Source organism: Desmodus rotundus, chromosome 9 (genome assembly GCF_022682495.2).
Source record: "Desmodus rotundus isolate HL8 chromosome 9, HLdesRot8A.1, whole genome shotgun sequence".
Classification (NCBI taxonomy): Eukaryota; Metazoa; Chordata; class Mammalia; order Chiroptera; family Phyllostomidae; genus Desmodus; species Desmodus rotundus.
The window spans coordinates 75,586,671-75,606,588 of NC_071395.1; the positions used below are offsets into that span (position 1 = coordinate 75,586,671).

At 43.6% G+C, this 19,918-nt stretch overlaps 1 protein-coding gene across 2 annotated transcripts; it reads left to right on the forward strand.

The window, feature by feature from the left end:
• The first annotated feature begins 249 nt into the window (after positions 1 to 249).
• Positions 250 to 16,088, forward strand: LOC128779266 (olfactory receptor 3A1-like). 2 transcript variants are annotated; one of them, XM_053911528.1, is made up of 2 exons: positions 250 to 325; positions 11,719 to 16,088. In XM_053911528.1, exon 2 carries the CDS (start codon positions 11,725 to 11,727, stop codon positions 12,670 to 12,672), a length of 948 nt encoding a protein of 315 aa, XP_053767503.1. In that variant the 5' UTR covers positions 250 to 325; positions 11,719 to 11,724; the 3' UTR covers positions 12,673 to 16,088. The 2 variants fall into 2 exon arrangements, with proteins under 2 accessions (XP_053767503.1, XP_053767504.1); XM_053911529.1 differs by lacking the exon at positions 250 to 325 and adding an exon at positions 9,833 to 9,888.
• Positions 16,089 to 19,918: the final 3,830 nt, after the last annotated feature.

A 19,918-nucleotide genomic window follows, 5' to 3' on the forward strand; every position in this document is an offset into this window, starting at 1 on the left:
GAAGTAAGCCCTTTTTAAAGAAAGTGCAAATACCAGCAGGTGGAAGACATTGTTGCTATATTCATGAAGGGCTGGAGTTGTTTACAAAACATTGTGGATGACTCCCACCTGTCTCTTCTTTCCTGGGAGGGATCATTTCTGAGACCCCTCACCCCCACAGAGGACAATACCTAGTGACTAGGGCCCTAAGATAAAGAAAATATCAGCTTGTTTTTCTTCATTTTCTTCTATACAGCTGCTTTCTTTCTGAGTAGATAACTGAGTCTGCAGAGCTCCTCATCTTCTTTCCTGAAGAGAACTCCCTGGCTTCTCTGCCCATGCCACAGTAAGTATTCTCAGGGGCCATCCACTGCCCTCCTGCTGCCATCAGCTCACACTCGCCTTCACACAGGGTGCACCTCATGCTCCTGAAAAGGGAAGCCTTGGGGGAAACACGTGTGGTGATAACACAGAGGCCTGCTTCCTCTCTGGGCTCCAGTGCCCTTGTCCCCCTTCCCGGATGAAGCCAGCCTGCCCTGTGATACTCTTAGGAGAGAGTGTGAAGAGATTTGCTGAGCCTGGTTCACTGCCAGTTCTCGACACCAACTATATCAGGCATCCTCTAGCCTTCACTGTAGTCACAGGCCTTGCTGAGCCTTTTCATCCCTGGGAGCAGGGAGGACTGAGGTGCAGTTCCAGAGCAGGGAGCTGCCCTAGCTCCATGAGGAGAAACTGGGCTCATGACAAAGCCCCAAGAATGGTGATGTGAAAGGGCTCACATGTTCAAAGGGGCATCATGGTGACCCTTTGAACACTCTGGATGTCTCTGGTTGGTCAGAGGTCATCCCAGAATCCCAATGATTTCAAGCAAGCTGTGCCTCTGTCCATGCAGGGACTGGCTGCAGCTGTTTGCTGCTCTTCTGTCCCTGAGTATAACTCACTTCTTTGGAGGGTATACCCCTGCCAAGGGCCTTATTCTCTGGGTGCTTTACATGGAAAGAAACATACCAGTGTGTCTATTTTCACATGCCTTGCCTGATCCTTCAAAACCAGGAGAGCTGTAGTCCTGCCACCCACCTAGCACCCAGCACTTGCCCTTATTCCTCCACTAAGTCATAGTGATTCATAAATGTCGAGCTCTAATTCATCATGTTCACAAAGTCTTCCGTGATGACTCCAGTTAATACTAAATAGAGCTTTCCTTCTCTGATATCCTATGGGCACTTAAACCATCACTTATTTGTTTGAGAAATACTGAGTACCTACTATGTGTGAAGTATTATGGTAAGTACTGCTATTGGAAACTGAATCAGTCTTACAGAGAAGTAGGGGAGATACGCTTTTAGAGTCATGACTTAGAAGGTAGACAGTGATAAGTTCCCTGAAATAATGTGTAGTTGTAGCTGAGGGAGGGAGGGAGAAGTCAGGGAGGGAGGGAGGGTGGAGAGAGAGAGAAAGAGATCCTTTTGAGATGGAAGTGTTTCCACCAAGAAGTCATTTAGCAGCCAGTATTTGAGTCAATTGGCCTGCAGTAATTGTAGGGAGGCCTGTGCAGGGAGGGAAAACAGCATGAATAAAGGGGTAAAAAATCACTGGTTACCATCTAATGCTTGTGTGCAAATGTACCCTAAGGGAAAACAGAAAGTAGTTAATTGTCCTTTAATAAGATAATATATGTAAAGAGCTGTTATCTACCCATTGACTTGTCAATTGGCTAGGCATTTATCTCTTTTCAGGGAGGACCAGGCCTGGGAGCATCCTCCCACCATCTCAGCAATCCTGTGCCCTTAGAATGTTAAGGCCCTTTTAGAGGTCACCAGGTCCATCTTTTTATCCATGGAGTGCAGTGTCTCATCCCTGCTCCCTTTGTTAGACTCACTGGACTCCAGCTGTGTCCCATCTTCTGAATTCAATGTATTCTCTACAGGGAAATGTCGTTACTGTTAGTGAAGATGTAGCTCTGCTTATTCCATGGGCAATAAATATACGTGTACAGTAATATATTTTGACCAGGAGTTTATTGTAAGCCATGAAAATCTTAGCTTAGTTTGCCTCTGTATGTGTGTTTGCCTTCCTTCTTTGAGAATCTGTCTTTAGAGCTATTGGTCAGTCTACCTACTGTGCCTGGTTCAAGGATAAGTGCAAGGCTATGCAGAAAATTAACTTTGCAATGCAGAAAAGGAACTGCCCCTAACAAGAAGCCACCCATAGGTCATGTTACAATTTCAAATTGTGAAGCAGGTAGCAGACACTGTAAAAAGAAACATCGTTTGATGAAGCTGTCATTCAAAGTCCAGGATGAAGGCTACATTAAGAACAAGAACACTGGACATTAATTGACCAAGGGATTTTGAATTTGTGTTTGAGAGTGTGTCCCTCACCATGGAGGCTAGTGTCTATATCCACAGTCACGGAGACTTTTTACCTAATTCTTTTTTTTAAATTTTTATTGTTATTCAATTACAGTTGTATGCCTTTTCTACCCATCCTTCCACCACACCCCAGCCCAACCCACCTCCTTCCCCCACTTCCACCCTCCCCCTTGATTTTGTCCACGTGTCCTTTATAGTAGTTTCTGTAATTCCCTCTCCTGACTGTCCCCTCCCCACTTCCCTCTGGCTATTGTTAGATTGTTCTTAACTTCAATGTCTCTGGTTATATTTTGTTTGCTTTTTTCTTCTGTTGATTATGTTCCAGTTAAAGGTGAAATCATATGGTATTTGTCCCTCACTGCCTGGATTATTTCACTTAGCATAATGCTTTCCACTTCTGTCCATGCTGTTGCAAAGGGTATAAGCTCCTTCTTTCTCTCTGCTGCATAGAATTCCATTGTGTAAATGTACCATAGTTTTTTGATCCACTCATTTGCTGATGGGCACTTAGGTTGCTTCCAGTACTTGGCTACTGTAAATAGTGCTGCCATGAACATTGGGTTGCACAGGTTCTTTTGGATTGGTGTTTCAGGGCTCTTAGGGTATAATCCCAGCAGCGGAATTGCTGGGTCAAAAGGCGGTTCCATTTTTAGTTTTCTGAGGAAATTCCATACTGTTTTCCACAGTGGCCGCACCAGTCTGCATTCCCACCAACAGTGCACTAGGGTTCCCTTTCTCCGCATCCTCTCCAACATTTGTTTGTGGATTTGTTTATGTTGGCCATTCTGACTGGTGTGAGGTGGTACCTCATTGTGGTTTTAATTTGCATCTCTCTGATGGCTAGTGATGCTGAGCATCTTTTCATATGTCTCTGGGCCCTCTGTATGTCTTCCTTAGAGAAGTGTCTGTTCAAGTCCTTTGCCCATTTTTAAATTGGGTTGTTTGTCTCCCTGGAGTGCAGTCATGTGAGTTCTTTATATATTTTGTAGATCAGGCCCTTGTCTGAGGTATCATTAGCAAATATGTTTTCCCATACTGTTGGTTCTCTTTGTATTTTAATGCTGTGTTTTTTAGTCAGCAGAAGCTTTTTATTTTGATGAGGTCCCATTTGTTTATTCTTTCCTTTATGTCCCTTGCTTTAGGGGATGTGTCTGTGAGGATGTTGCTGCGTGGAATGTCTGAGATCTTCTTGCCAATGTTTTCCTCTTGGACTTTTATGGTGTTATGACTTATATTTAAGTCTTTTACCCACCTTGAGTTTATTTTTGTGTATGCCATAAGTTGGTGATCGAGTTTCATTTTTTTGCACATAGCTGTCCAGATCTCCCAACACCATTTGTTGAAGAGGCTATTTTTGCTCCATTTTATGCTCCTGCCTCCTTTTCAAATATTAATTGATCATAAAGACTTGAGTTTATTTCTGGGCTCTCTGTTCTGTTCCATTGGTCTATGTGCCTGTTTTTATGCTAGTACCAGGCTGTTTTGATTACAGTGGCCTTGTAATATAGTTTGATATCAAGTATTATGATGCCTCCTGCTTTGTTCTTCTTTCTCAAAATTGCTGCAGCTATTCGGGGTTGTTTATGGTTCCATATGAATTTCTGAAATGTTTGTTCTATATCTGTGAAATATGTCATGGGTACTTTAATAAGTATTGCATTGAATCTATAAATCGCTTTGGGTAGTATGGCCATTTTGATGATGTTAATTCTTCCAATCCATGAGCATGGTACATGCTTCCATTTGTTTGTGTCTTCCTTAATTTCTTTCTTCAGTGTTGTGTAGTTTTCTGAGTACAGGTCTTTTACCTCCTTGGTTAGGTTTATTCCTAGGTACTTGATTTTTCTTGTTGCTATATCAAATGGGATATTTTCCTGATTTCTGTTTCTGCAGTTTCATTGTTGGTAGACAGGAATGCCTTTGATTTCTGAGTATTGACTTTGTATCCAGCTGTTTTGACAAATTCATTTATTAGGTCGAGTAGTTTTTTGGTGGAGTCTATAGGATTTTCCATGTACACTATCATGTCATCCGCGAACACTGACAGTTTCATTTCCTCCTTTCCAATTTGGATGCCTTTTATTTCTTTTTCTTGTCTGATTGATGCGGCTAGGACTTACAGTACTATGTTGAATAGGAGTGGTGAGAGAGGGCATCCTTGTCTTGTTCCTGATCTTAGTGGGAAAGCTCTAAGTTTTTGTCCATTGAGTATGATTTTGGCTGTAGGTCTCTCATATATGGCCTTTATTATGTTGAGGAATGCTCCCTCTATTTCCACTTTGCTGAGTGTTTTTATCAGAAATGGGTGCTGTATCTTATCGAACGCTTTTTCCATATCTATTGATATGATCATGTGATTTTTGTCTTTGCTGTTGTTTATGTGATGTATTATGTTTATTGATTGTGAATATTGTACCATCCTGCATCCCTGGGATGAATCCCACTTGGTCATGGTGGATGATCTTTTTAATATATTGCTGGATGCGGTTTGCTAATATTTTGTTGAGAATTTTAGCGTCTATGTTCATCAGCGATATTGGCCTGAAGTTTTCTTTCTTCGTTGTGTCTTTATCTGGTTTTGGGATTAGGATGATGCTGGCTTCATAAAAAGAGTTTGGGAGTCTTCCATCAGTTTGGATTTTTTCGAATAGTCTGTGAAGGATAGGGGTTAGCTCTTCCTTAAATGCTTTGTAGAAATCTCCTGTGAAACCATCTGGTCCACGGCTTTTGTGTGTTGGGAGTTTTTTGATGACTGCTTCAATTTCGTCTGCTGTTATTGGTCTGTTCAGGTTTTCTGCTTCTTCTTCATTCAATTTTGGAAGATTATATTTTTCTAGAAATGTGTCCATTTCATCTAGGTTTTCAAATTTCTTGGCATACAGTACTTTGTAGTAATTTCTTACAATCCTTTGTATTTCTGTGGTATCAGTTGTAATCGCTCCTCTTTTATTTCTAATTGTGTTTATTTGGATCCTCTCTTTTTTTCTTGATGAGTCTGCTGAAAGGCTTGTCGATTTTGTTTATCTTTTAAAAGAACCAGCTCCTGGATTCATTGATCCTTAGAATTGTACTTTTAGTCTCTATGCCATTTAACTCTGCTCTGATCTTGGTTATTTCCTTCCTTCTACTTGCTCTGGGCTGTCTTTGTTGTTGTTCCTCGAGTTCTTGTAGGCATAGGGTTAGGTTGTTTGTTTGAAATATTTCTATCTTTTTAAGTGAGGCCTGTATTGCTATGAACTTCCCTCTCAGGACAGCCTTTGCTGTGTCCCATAGGTTTGGGGTTGTTGTGGGTTCATTTTCATTTGTTTCCAGAAACCTTTTGATTTCTTCCCTAATCTCGTTCTTGACCCATTCTTTGTTTAATAGTATGCTATTCAGTGTCCATGATTTTGAGTGTTTTGGGTTTTTTCCTTTGGGGTTGGTTTCTAGTTTCAGGCCCTTGTGGTCAGAGAAAATGCTTGATATGATTTCAATTTTCTTGAATTTGTTGAGGCTTGCTTTATCTCCTATCATGTGATCTATCTTTGAAAATGTTCCATGTAGGAGAGAACCAAGATGGAGGTGTATGGAGACAAACTGCGCCTCCTCGCACAACCAGAACTGACGGAAAATAGAACAGCAAGGAAGTCCGACACCAAGGAGATAAAAAATAAACATTCATCCAGACCAGTAGGAGGGGCGAAGACAGGCAGCGGGGGCGGAGAGGACTTGCATTGCTGTGGCGGGACCGAGAGTGGCAGAGTGTGGGACGAACGGGGCAGGCAGTCTAACCACTACCAGACCCTGCATTCCTACATTCGCGCACAGATAAACCGTGAAGGCCGGAATCAGAGTGGCGGAGAATAGGGCAGGCAGTGTGGCCGGTAGCACCCCGTGGCCTCACACTCATGCATAGATAAACTGGGACAACCAGCGGGGAGCAAAGCAGACCGCGCAACCCAGGGGCCAGCGTGGGGAAATAAAGCCTCAAACCTCTGATTGAAAACACCCCTGGGAGCTGGGGAGGCAGCAGGAGAAACTCCCTGCCTCACAGGAGAGGCTGTTGGAGAGACCCACAGGGGCCTAGAGTGTGAACAAGCTCACCCACTCAGGAATCGGCACCAGAGGGGCCCAATTTGATTGTGGGTAGCAGAGGGAGTGACTGCAATACAACAGAGAGTGGAGCAAGCGCCATTGCTCCCTCTCTGCCCCTCCCCCATGTACAGCCTTACTGCGCAGGGATCAGCTTTACCCCGCCCCAGGGAACACCTAAGGCTCTGCCCCTTTACATAACAGGCGCTCCAACACACACAAAAAAATGGCCCAAATGACAGAACACTTCAAAGCTCCAGAAATAATTTAACTAAGCAGCGAACAGATAGCCAACCTATCAGATGCACAGTTCAAAGCACTGGTTATCAATATGCTCACAGACTTGGTTGAATTTGGTCAAAAACTAGATGAAAAAATGAAGGCTATGCTAAGAGAAATGAAGGAAAATGTACAGGGAACCAATAGTGATGCAAAGGAAACTGGGACTCAAATCAACGGTGTGGACCAGAAGGAAGAAAGAAACATCCAACCAGAAAAGAATGAAGAAACAAGAATTCAAAAAAATGAGCAGAGGCTTAGGAACCTTCAGGACATCTTGAAACGTCCCAACATCCGAATTGTAGGGGTGCCAGAAGGAGAAGAGGAAGAACGAAAAATTGAAAACTTATTTGAACAAATAATGAAGGAGAACTTCCCCAGTCTGGCAAAGGAAAGAGACTTCCAGGAAGTCCAGGAAGCTCAGAGAATCCCAAAGAAGCTGGACCCAAGGAGGAACACACCAAGGCACATCATAATTACATTAGCCAAGATGAAAGAGAAGGAGAGAATCTTAGAAGCAGCAAGAGGAAAGGAGACAGTTACCTATAAAGGGGTTCCCATAAGACTGTTAGCTGATTTCTCCAAAGAGACCTTACAGGCAAGAAGGGACTGGCAAGAAGTATTCCAAGTCATGAAAGGCAAGGGCCTAAATCCAAGATTACTGTATCCAGCAAAGCTATCATTAAGAATGGAAGGGCAGATAAAGTGCTTCTCAGATAAGGTCAAGTTCAAGGAGTTCATCATCACCAAGCCATTATTATATGAAATGTTAAAGGAACTTATCTAAGAAAAAGAAGATAAAAAATAGGAAAGTAAAAATGACAGCAAAGTCACAGTTATTAACAACCACACCTAATACAAAAACAAAAGCAAACTAAGCAAACAACTAGAACAGGAACAGAACCACAGAAATGGAGATCATATGGAGGGTTATCAATAGGGGATTGGGAGGGGTAGAGAGGGGGGAAAGGTACAGAGAATAAGTAGCATAAATGATAGGTGGAAAATAGACAGGGGGAGGGTAAGAATAGTGTAGGAAATGTAGAAGCCAAAGAACTTACAAGTATGACCCATGGACATGAACTATGGGGGGGTGGGGGGAATGTGGGAGAGAGGGGGTGGGTAGGATGGAGAGGAGTGGGGGGTGGAATGGGACAACTGTAATAGCATAATCAGTAATTTTTTTTAAAAAGTTTCCGTCACCTTAAAAAAAAAAGAAAGAAAGAAAATGTTCCATGTATACTTGAAAAGAATGTGTATTTTGCTTCTTTGGGATGAAAAGCTCTCTCTATATATATATATCAGTTAAGTCCATTTCATCTAGGGTATTGTTAAGTGACACAATATCCTTCTTGATATTTTGTTTGGAAGATCTGTCCATTTTTGACAGTGTGGTGTTAAAGTCCCCTACTATAATTGTGTTGCTGTCAATATCTTTCTTGAAGTCCTCCAAGATTTTCTTTATGTATTTGGGTGCTCCTGTGTTGGGTGCATATATATTTACAATGTTTATGTCTTCTTGGTGGATTCTTCCTTTGAGTATTATGAAGTGACCTTCTGGGTCTCTCTTTATGGCCCTTCTTTGGAAGTCTATTTTGTCTGATATGAGTATTGCTACCCCTGCTTTTCTTTCCTATCCGTTTGCTTGGAAAATTTATTTCTAGCCCTTCACTTTCAGTCTGTGTAGGTCTTTTATCCTGAGGTGGGTCTCTTGTGGGCAGCGTATGTGTGGGTCATGTTTTCTTATCCATTCAGCTATTCTATGTCTTTTGATTGGAGCATTTAATCCATTTACGTTTAAGGTTATTATCGATAGGTAGTTATTCATTGCCACTTTTTCCTACCTGTGTTCCTCTGTCTTTCTCTTTTCCTTCCTTTCCTTAAAGCAGTCCCTTTAGCATCTCTTGCAGAGCTGGTTTGGTGGAGCTGTATTCTTTTAGACTTCTTTTGTCTTCTTTAGACTTTATTTGGCCTTCTATCTTGATTGAGAGCCTTTCTGAGTCAAGTAGCCTTGGTTGCAGGCCTCTGGTTCTCATTACTTGGAATATTTTTTGCCATTCTCTTCTGGCTTGGAGCGTTTCCATTGAGAAGTCAGTTGCTAACCTTATTGGGGCTCCCTTGTATGTTACTTCCTGTTTCTCCCTTGCTGCCTTTAAGATCCTCTCTTTGTCTTGGAATTTTGCCATTTTAATTATGATGTGTCTTGCAGTGGGCCTCTTTGGGTTCCTCTTGCTTGGGATTCTCTGTGTTTCCTGGATTTGGGTGACTTTTTCTCTCCTCAGATTAGGGAAATTTTCCATCATTACTTTTTCAAACAGGTTTTCTATCCCTTGCTCCTCTTCTTCTCCTTCTGGTGTCCCTATTATACGCATATTATTACGTTTCATGTTGTCCTGCATTTCCCTTAATACCTCTTCACTCTCTCTGAGCCTCTTTTTCTTTTCTTGCTCTTTCTGGGTGTTTTTTTTCCACTTTGTCCTCCAGCTCGCTTATCCAATCCTCTGCTTCATCAAGTCTGCTTTTGATTCCTTCTACTGTGTTCTTCAGTTCAGAAATTGTATTCTTAATTTCCTCTTGGCCCTTGTTGATAGATTCTATTTCCTTTTTCATGTTGATATAGTTTGCAGTGAGTTCATTGTAGTTTCCCTGTAGTTTCTGGTAGTTCTCTGTGAGCTCAGTGAGCTTCCTGATAACCATTGCTTTGAACTCAGTATCTGATAGTTGACTTGCCTCTATTTCATTTAGCATTCTTTCTGAGGCTTCTTCGTTTCCTTTCATTTGGGGATTGTTTCTTTGTCTTCCCATTGTTTGTAAGACTCTTCTTGTTAGCCTCTGCTTCTTAAATTGATCTGTTCTGACTCCCTGGGTTTATGGTATGAACTTCTTTTGAAGAATGCCAGTGGAATTCAGTGGTGCCATCTTCTTAATTGCCTGAGCTCACTGGTCTTGAGCTGACGTTTATGGGTCTAACAGGATCTATCTCTTGTCTTTTCAGAGCTCCTGGTTTTATTGTCTCACCTGTGGGAAAAGGAGAAAGAAGAAAAGAAAAAAAGGAGAAGGGAAGGAAGGAAAAAGGAAATAGAAAAGGAATGGAAAGAAGGAAGGAAGGAAAGAGGGAAGGAAGGAAGAAGGAATTTAGGGGGAAAGGAGAAAAAAAAAAGTCTTCTGCTGGCTTTAAACTGGTCAGGTTAGTTCTTCTGGTCTTCCTGTCTGTGAAATGGGAAGGGTGGTTGGAGGGGTTGGTTTCACTTTTCTCCCTTCCTGAGCCACACTCTTCACTGTTGTCCAGCCTCCAGTCCAGTTCCTCAGGGTCCTTCTGCTCCCCACTAGGCCTTTAGTTCACCAGTTGTGCTGTCCTTGAGTTGCACCAATTAGGGACAACTCACATTCCACCTTCTTGCTCTTTGCTGTCTTAGATGCTAGGGCCTCTCGGTGCTCCTTCGGGGTAGTTCAGCCCCTACTGGGTCAAGTCTTTCCAGGGACTGCAGTCTCCCCTAGCCCTGCAACTCCCCTCTGCTGGGCATTCTGCCTTCCTCCTAGACAGCGAGTAGGCCCTGCAAGACTCTGTGCGCAGGGGCTAGGTGGGAGTTGTTCACAACTAGTGCTTCAGGTGTGGTCGCCGAGGGCAGCCAGGCCATTGATCGGGTTGATCCCGGGCTTTGGGCCTGTGTGCTGGGGCAGCCAGCAGCTGATCCGTGTGCACACCCACCCGAGGTTTCAGGTGTGGGCCACCAGGCTGCTGATCGAGGTGTGTGTCCACCCAGGTGCTTTGGGCCTGTGCACCCAGGCAGCCCAGCCACTGATCTGGGTGCACACTGATCCCCGGCTTTGGGCCTGTGCGCCTGGGGCAGTGAGGCCACTGATCTGGTTGCACGCCTGTCCGGGGTTTCCATTGTGGGCATCCTGGCCGCTGATTGGGGTACGCAACCACCAGGGCCCTTTGGGCTTGCGCACCCTGGCAGTCGAGCCGTTGATCAGGGTGTGCGCCCACCCCGGGTTTCAGTTGTGGGCGCCCAGTCCACTGATCTGGGTGCATGCCAACTGGGCTTCAGGTGTGTGCTGGGGCTGCTTATCCCGCATTCACAGTCCAGGGGCTGAGGGGGTAGGGAAGCAAGAGGCCATGGCTGCTGCAGAGAGTTCTCTATATAGCCGCTGAGTGCCTCTATTTTCTCTTTTTCTTTTCGAGAAATTCTTCCTATTCAAGCCCCCCTGGCCCAAACAAGCACCTGGCCTCTCAAACAGCCCAGCCTGGCTCTCTCCCAAGAATCCTGCAGCCAACACTGCACCCTGGCCAGGGGCTTCAGCTGCCCTGGTCACCGCGCTGGTCCCAGGGACCTTATTGTCCTTAAGCACTCTTCTTACCATCTGATCTTTCAATGCCCTCTATCTTTGGTCTCCGATCCTCATATATGCTGGAATAACGTTGGCTGTTCGCTCTGTTCCTCAGATCAGCTAGGCGTTTCAGTGGTGCCGAGGGGAAGTGGACTCCGCTCCTACCTGTCTCGCCGCCATCAGCTCTGAAAGAGCTTTTACCTAATTCTTGCCATATCTTTCTTCATCTTCAATATTCATGAGAGTCTTGAAACCTCCGTTAGTTTTTTAAATGCCTTGTACTTTTTCTGGAAACATCATTAATTTTTATTTTGAATTCTGTTTGATGCTTTGGTCTAAGCCCTCAAAGGAAAATGAGGCAAATCCATCTTAAACTTACTGCTGTCAAAGACAAAGTCAGATTTTCTCTTAATCATTTTTTTCCCAAGTATTCTGACCCTTACCATAGGGACAGTATGGGAGGGACAAGGTCATGTTGGTTTGGGGCATCTCAGCTGAGAGTAGGCTAAGGGCTTTGGGGCAATGGGAGGTCAGTCAGTGAGGTGTGGTCAGGGGTGGGGGAAAATCATTACCTGGAGAGCTGGGAACTATTCAGGGAGTTCTGAATACAGGTGCTGTAAAACACTAATGTTGTGTAAATACATTGAGTTGACTGATACTTCCACACCAATACATTTCTTTACAGGTACGGATGGATCCGGAATCTGGGGTAAATGGAACTGCTGTCACTGAGTTCATTCTACTGGGCTTGGTGGAGATGCCAGAGCTGTGGCCTCTGGTCTTTGTGCCCTTCCTCTGTGCCTACCTGGTCACAGTCGGGGGCAACCTGAGCATCCTGGCTGCCATCGTGGTGGAGCCCAAACTCCACAACCCCATGTACTTCTTCTTAGGGAACCTGTCAGTCGTGGACATTGGGTGCATCACAGTCACTGTCCCCTCAATGTTGGGTCGTATGTTGACCCACAAGCCTGCTATTCCTTATGGAGCTTGCCTCACACAGCTTTTCCTCTTCGATCTCCTGCTTGGTGTGGACTGTTTCCTGTTGACAGCCATGGCCTATGACCGATTCCTGGCCATCTGCAGGCCCCTCACCTACAGCACCCGCATGAGTCAGACTGTCCAGAGGATTTTGGTGGCTGTGTCCTGGGCCTGTGCCTCTACCAATGCATTGACCCACACTGTCGCCATATCCACACTCAACTTCTGTGGTCCCAATGTGATCCATCACTTCTACTGTGACCTCCCACAGCTCTTCCAGCTGTCTTGTTCCAGCACCCAACTCAATGAGCAGTTGCTCTTTGCTGTTGGTTTCATAATGGCAGGTACCCCCTTGGCTCTCATCATCACCTCCTATGCCCACGTGGCAGCTGCAGTTTTACGAATCCGCTCAGTGGAGGGCAGGAAGAAAACCTTCTCCACATGTGGTTCCCATCTTGCTGTGGTTGCTCTATTCTATGGCTCAGGTATCTTTAACTACATGAGACTAGGTTCAGCCAAGCTTTCAGATAAGGATAAAGCTGTTGGGATTTTTAACACTGTCATCAACCCCATGCTGAACCCAGTCATCTACAGCCTCCGGAACCCTCACGTGCAAGGTGCCCTCTGGCAGGTGATCACAGGGAAGCGGTCACTGACTTGATAAGCTGACCAGTGTCACTTCCTCCTTTTCTTTTTGGAATAAAGGAGAAATCCTCTGGGGCTGATAGCTAGAACAAATGATCCAGAACTCTTTCTATCTCTCTGAGCATGATAACTTTTTTGGGAAGTGATAATAGTTATTGTTTTTCACAGAAGCCCTGCCTAGTTATAGGCAATGGGTATGTAAATTAATGCTAGGTCAGGTCAGTTGACAAATTACAACTTCAGTCACTGACAGCTACCTATGCCAGGTAGAAGTGAAACCTAGGAATGCTTACAGGTTCATATCCCACAGGGAATGCTTTTTTGGTTGGTTAGATTGTGGGTTTCCGAAAACATCCCTGCAGACTTCCCCACCAGGGGGTCATCTGACTCCCTCAGGTTCAGGTATGGTTGGTCTGCTTATAAAACTTAGGTCTGGAGGTCAGGATTATTTTCTCTCTCTCATCAGGCTTCTACAAAACTAAAAGAGCAGCTCCTCTCTTTCCCATCACACAGAGATGCCCTGGCAGACAGGGGAATAGATGGGGAGCTGGGCCGGCATGTGTTCTCTGGTAACTCTGGAGAGCATGATCGCCGTGCACACAACCTTAAAACTCCGTTAACACATATGATACCTCTTATAATACCATGATGAATTTTCCTCATCTTTCCTGCCTCATGTGTTTCAAATCTTTGAAAAGCTAAGCATTTATAATCTGAATATTATTTCAACAGGAACTCTTCTCCAGAATACTCCATATGAATTTCCCCTCTAAATTCTTACTCTCAGTCCCCTAACCTGTTCGCTAAGAACCCATATCCGTAAATACAAGTCTGTTGTATTTGGTGATGTCTCACTTTAAGTTCCTGTTTGCAGTGGGAAAGTATGTCTCTAAGCTAGAACACTATCTTATCTGGTGAAAATTAATGCTAGGTCTTATCTCCTGACCTAGCATTAATTTACATAATCATTGCCTTTTCTGCTTACCAGACTTTGGTTCAGTAATCATTGAGCTGAATTTCCCTTCTAGCCTCCCTATTAGGAGTAAGTGTCCATTCCTGGCATCCCTACTGGGCCACTGATGATTCACAATTCATTTCCCTCATAATCCCTTGGCCTGCTCCTGTGGTGTGTCTTCTCTGTGATATTTTGTGGGGATAAAGAGATTGAAAGGATGAGAAAGATGGAGGTGAACAGACATGAGAGAGGGAAATAAAACAAGGTTAAAATGGGGAGTTTGTGGAAAAAATAAAAAGGAAAAATGAGGAATAGTGAAAAACAGGGTACAGTTGCAAGGAAAACGGTAAGGTATAGGAGGGGTCAAATAGGGTAGAGATAGAGTGGGAGATGAGGAACACTGGAGAGATGTGATAAGAGGAAGGAAGTAGAGTAATACAATTAGTGGGTCAGAGACCGGAGAAGTGGGCTTCCTATTCTGTACTCTCCAGAAACAATCAGTTCTGGCAGCCCTAATACCATCATTGTAGTCCATCTACTCTACCAAGAATGAAATTATATTTTGAATTATGATAAAAGTGCTAAAAATGTAGTATAGGGCCCTGGCCAGGTGGCTCAGCTGTTTGGAACATTGTCCCATATACCAAAGTGTTGCAGGTTCGATTCCAGGTCAGGGCACTCACCTGGGTTGAGGGTTCTATACCTGGTGGGGCATATATGGGAGGCAAGCCATCACTGTTTTGCTCTCACATTGATGCCTCTCTCCTTCTCTATAAAGTCAGTTAAAGCATGTCCTCAGGTGACCGTTTTTTTTAAAGTGTATATAGGGAACTCATTTTCTGTTTCTCTGAAGAGAAGATGTTTCTAGAATGTGACGGAGAAGGTTTATCAGAGGGGAAAACAGGAGAAAAGAGTGCTGATATTTCCTCCACCTGCATCTCTAACGTCTCATCAGAGTTAGTACTAACTCCTCAACTTACCAGATTACTCCCTGCCTTTTGGGTCACATTTGCCAGTGCTGTCAAAAGCCATGGGAAAGATGGCTCTTCCCTCATCCTGTTTGAGTCTCCAAACTTCAAGGATACAAAAAGCCAGCTTCCTTCAAGGGTCAAGAAAACTGTAGAGGAAGACCTGCAACATGGCTATCACCTTATCATTTCCTCTCCTCCACAATGCTCTTGACCTTGAGTACGTTCTTTACCTTCTCTGGGCCCTTACTTGACAGAGCCACCAGGGAATCATCACAGTTCTCCCACCTCTAATCTTTTCCGATTCTACTCGTCTGAAGGAACAGGAAACCTGTGTCATTCTGTTCACCCTGAAAAGTGACTCCATCTGCCACCATCACTTCCACCCACCAGCATTTAACCCTGCAGCAGCACAGAGCTTTCTGTTTCCTTCCGAAAGTCCCTGTGCCTCGGGTATTTTGGCCATGTGAACACTGATGTAAAGCCTCAAGGGGGGATTTGGGGAAACATCACCACCACGTGCAATGGATCCACAGGCTCAGCATCACAAAGGATGACCAAGGACACGGATAACCAGCACTCTGTCCACTCTCTGGGATCACAGGGGTTTCTTAACAATTTATAGTTTCTTCACTTTCGTTCAGAATTTGTATCTGCTTTTTTTATTCCGAATTGGAAATCTTTGCTCTTTAAAAATGTCATGCTGCATGTCATATATCCTGTTGTGGAAGTTCAAGCAATAGAGAATGTCACCAGTGCCCTTTTATACCGTGCTGACCACAATCCTCTTATTTAAAGGCAGCTATTGGTAATAGTTGGTGTTTAGCCTTTCAGAGAAGTGAACACACGCATGCTCCCACACACATGTGTATTCAAAAGACTACACTAGTTTCTAAATGGTTTTGTCCCTGTTCATATTACAAAGTATAATTCTTTACATGTCCAGCAATAAATCTATCTCATCTATTCTAAAGGCTGCATACTGTTGTATTTCATGTATAAACTGTATCTTTTTAAGGAAACCTATACTGATGAGATTCAAGTTATTCATTTTTATTTTTCTTTTTTTGTAATTGCTAATAATACTGGGATAATGTTCTTATTTACGTATCTTTCCATGCTTCTGAAATTATTTTCACTAGTTAAATTCATAAAAGCAACGTATGTGTTTATTTCATTAGAGTAGGGAACCCATTCTAAGGAAATGAAGGTAAAAACTTGCAAATATTCTGCCTTCCTACTTGCCAAAAATTCTGCTCTATTTTATGTCTTGGTTGGCAGTTTGAGAAATTTCCAGGGCAATTGTAAGGGCAGATTCAGAATGCTCATGATCTCACTTGTTGACTTACTGTGTGTTACAAATAAAACTTCAGAATGTAATTAATTGTGGCATTGTTTCTAAATTTGAAATTTTTCATTTATTGTTGTATAGATATTCTACATCTATTACTACCTATATTTATTCTTTTAAAATTGCTTATTGAAATATTTTTGGCCCTTTGCTGTAGGATACCTTTACCTTAATGACTGGTGGAAACACTTCATGTTTTGGGACAGTATCTCTTTGCCATATATGTTCCACATATATTTCCCAATTTCCCAGTTATCTTTAACTTTATATAGGATAACTCGTTCCCAAATTAAATTTGACGTTTTTATGAAATTTATCTTGTTTGGTATCATGCTTAAAAAAAATGACTTTTCCATGAAAATCCTGTGTAAGTATTTGTCAGTGATCTCTTTGTAGTACTTTAAAATTTCTGGACCCACTCATTTACCGATTGGCACTTAGGTTGCTTCCTGCACTTGGCTATTGTGAATTGTGCTGCTATGAACATTGGAGTGCATAGGTTCTTTTGGATTGGTGTTTCAGGGCTCCTAGGATATAATCCCAGCCGCAGAATGGCCAGGTGTAAAGGCAGTTCTGTTTTAGTTTCCGGAGGAAATCTGTACTGTTTTCCATAGTGGCAGCACCAGTCTGCATTCCCACCAACAGTGCACTAGGGTTCCCTTTTCTCTGCCTCCTCTCCAGCACTTCTTTGTTGATATGTTTATGATGGCTATTCTGACCAGTGTGAAGTGATATCTCATTGTGGTTTTAATTTGCATCTCTCTGATGGCTAGCGATGCTGAGCATCTTTTCACATGTCTTTGGGCCCTCTGTATGTCCTCCTGGAGAGGTGTCTGTTCAAGTCTTTTGCCCATTTTTTAATTGGGATTTTTGTCTTCCTGGAGTGAAGGCATGTGAGTTCTTTATATATTTTAGAGATCAAACCCTTGTATTCACTGATATGTCCCCTAAAGCAAGGAACAGAAAGGAATGAATAAACAAATGGGACCTCATGAAATTACAAAGCTTCTGCATGGCTAAAGAAAACAGCATTAAAATGAAAAGAGAACTAAGTATATGGGAAAACACATTTGCCAGAGATACCTTGGACAAGGGTTTAAAATTTCTTTTTACGTCAAATACTTAATACATTAACATTTACTTTTGTGTTTGTTCTAACTTTCCCCAGTTGATAATATCACCCATAACCATAACCAATATATATATGCTCTCTCTCTATGTATATAATGTATGTGATATTATATATATTATAATAGCCAATAAGATGGCACAAAAGGAGATTTCCACTCATATTCCCCCTAGCAACAATTCCTGGCAGCCATACTGAGACCAAACTGCCTTGTGGGAGCTTTGGATGGAGATAGGGAATTGTGGGACCCTAGAGCAGCCCAAGCCCCAGGAGGGCGATATTGAGAAAGCAAGCCTGTGTCTAGGTGGTAGACTGGCTGACAGTAGTCCTGAGCACACCTGGACACAGCTCTTATCCCCTGTAGCCTCAGCCACAGCAGTATTAACAGCTCCACCATCCTTGGCTGTGTATGCTGAAGTAGCCTGTGATTCAGGTTCAGACCATCTTAGCTACCAGACATGCCCACCCAAGGACAGGGCAGCAGACACACTCATCTGTGTCCCTGAGACAGGCCCTCCAACCTCAGTACAACTGCAGGCATTGAAAGGGCCCTGTAATGTGGCTCTATCAGCTTTAGTCATGGGCCAGGAACACTCCTGCTTGTCCAGCAACCTGTTAGAAGACACATTCCTCTTCTGTGCCTCCAGAGGTAGGCCCACTGACCAAACTCTAGACCTTGAAGTGACCCCATAACCCAGCTCCTGCCCTGGAACCACAGCTAGGAACACTTCTGCCCACCCATTGACTTGGAGGAAGACATGTTCCCACAGGTAGGCCTGACAAACTTGGTTGGTCTCACTGTGGTTATTGCAGAGAGAGAACCTATAACCAAAAGCCAGTTTCAAAGAGACATCTGAAGAGTGTATTTGGAGAACCCCTAGGCATCCTGGCCAGGATATTAAACCTGAATCCTGCAAAGTGCTCCATGTCAATGAACTCTCCCCATTTAACATTAACGTTCTACCTGCTCCTTCATTCCTCATGATCCACTCCCATCTTGCTCCTCTAAAGAGGTGGAACTTCTAGATTCTCCCAGGATATATTAGCCAGTGGATTCACTTCTTATTGCTCTGATCACAAATTACCATAAACTTGGGGTGACTTCAAACAACAGAAATGTATTCGCTCATGGTTCTGGAGGTCTGTCCACATGATCCCTATAGGGTTAACTTAGAGGTGTCAGCTGGGGCAGTTTTTTTCTGGAGGCTCCAGGGAGAATCCATTCATTGTTTCCTCCAGCTTGTAGTGCCTGCTGACTTTCCTTGGCTTGTGACCACATTAGTCCACTCTGATTCCATCACCATCTTGCCTTTTTCTCCTCTGTAGCATCTCTACCTCTCCTTTGTAAGGACTCTTGAATTACTTTTAGGCTTATTGGATAATCTAGGATATGCTCCCTGGCTGAAGACCCCTAACAATGTGCTAACTCTTTTTTACCATATGAAGTAGATTTCAGGAGTTAGGGCCTAGATATCTTCGAGGACCAATATTCAGTGTACCTCAGACAGGTATGGGAATTCTTTTCAGTGAGTAAATTATTTCCTCTTGGATTATAGATGAGATTACCTTTCTCAGAATATACTTAGACCTAACCCAAATTTTTCTGAAAGCACTTGGGGGGATTTGGGAGAAGTTCTGGAGGAGGACAAGAATCTCCTTGTAAGGCATCTGCTTCATGTAAGATCTTTGCATGGTCTTCAGGCAAAAGGAGGTTGACCTCCCCTCGCACGGAGATAGGGATGCTTTTGCCAATAAAGTTCAGGAGGGCCTGAGGGGTAAAAATTCTCATGCTGAACTTGTCAAACATCCCCATCCAGGACTCAAGGTCTCAGTCCTTTCCTATCAGGGCTCTGGATTTAGCGTGCAACAAACCTACACACTCATGAGCCCTTGTAGTTCTGCCACCCTTACAATTAGCTCCAAGGTCTATTTCCAGCACTGTCTACCTTGTGGCAGCAGAAGATTACTGTCTCATTAAATGTTGCCATGGAGGTATCCTGCCTTTCACAACATACTTCCTAATTGATAGTTGGCTGACCTGGGCCCATCACTCGATTTCTTCAAGACTTCAGAGTAAGTTAACAAAGGCCACCCTTTATTCCTGAAACTCCACTATTCTTATAATTATCATGGTACACATAATATTAATGTGCTGGTGTTAACACATAACCTCGTGCTTTGCCTTGCGCCTGTACATCATCCCAGTCTACCACAGGTGAGTCTCAGTAACTATGCTAGGGGTTATGATGAACCCCACTTACCTAAGCAGTAGTGAATGGTCCAGTTCCAGATTTTCATCTGGAAAATATGCTTCCTAGGGCTATCCAAGTACCAAGTGTCAGAACTGGGTTCCCTCCAACCAAGCACAGCCCAAGACAAGATGCATGTGTAGTTTAAAGAGAAAGTCATGTCAGAGAGCAAGAGGAAATTAATTTGTTTGAAAGGCAGTCCCAAGGAGCAAGACCAAGGTTATGGACATGGGTGAACAAGATGGAAGGAGTATTCCTCACTGAAGGGTCTTTCCCAAGGTGCCTGCTATGGACGGCCCAGACTGGATTGTGCAAGAGCATACAGAATGCCTCCCAGCACTGTCTGAAGAAGAGGCAGTGGGGTGTTTATCCATTGGCTCCTGTATCCCATTTTCAAGGTGTCCTCAGCCATCGGAGCTCCATATGTGCTCAGACCTATTGATACCCCCCAAAACCCGTTTTTCCTGGTATCAGAGGATCCCAGGCAAGTGGTGACACTGTCAGCTCACAATTAGCCTAAACGGACAGGGAAATTTCAGATCTGGCCACTGCTGAAATCAGAAGAATGGCTGAGCAAGATGGGAGTCTGAACATTGACTCTGTCTGCTGT

Bases quoted from the DNA above. Each gene is read 5' to 3' on its own strand.
- LOC128779266 (XM_053911528.1), top strand. From the start codon at position 11,725: ATGGATCCGGAATCTGGGGTAAATGGAACTGCTGTCACTGAGTTCATT.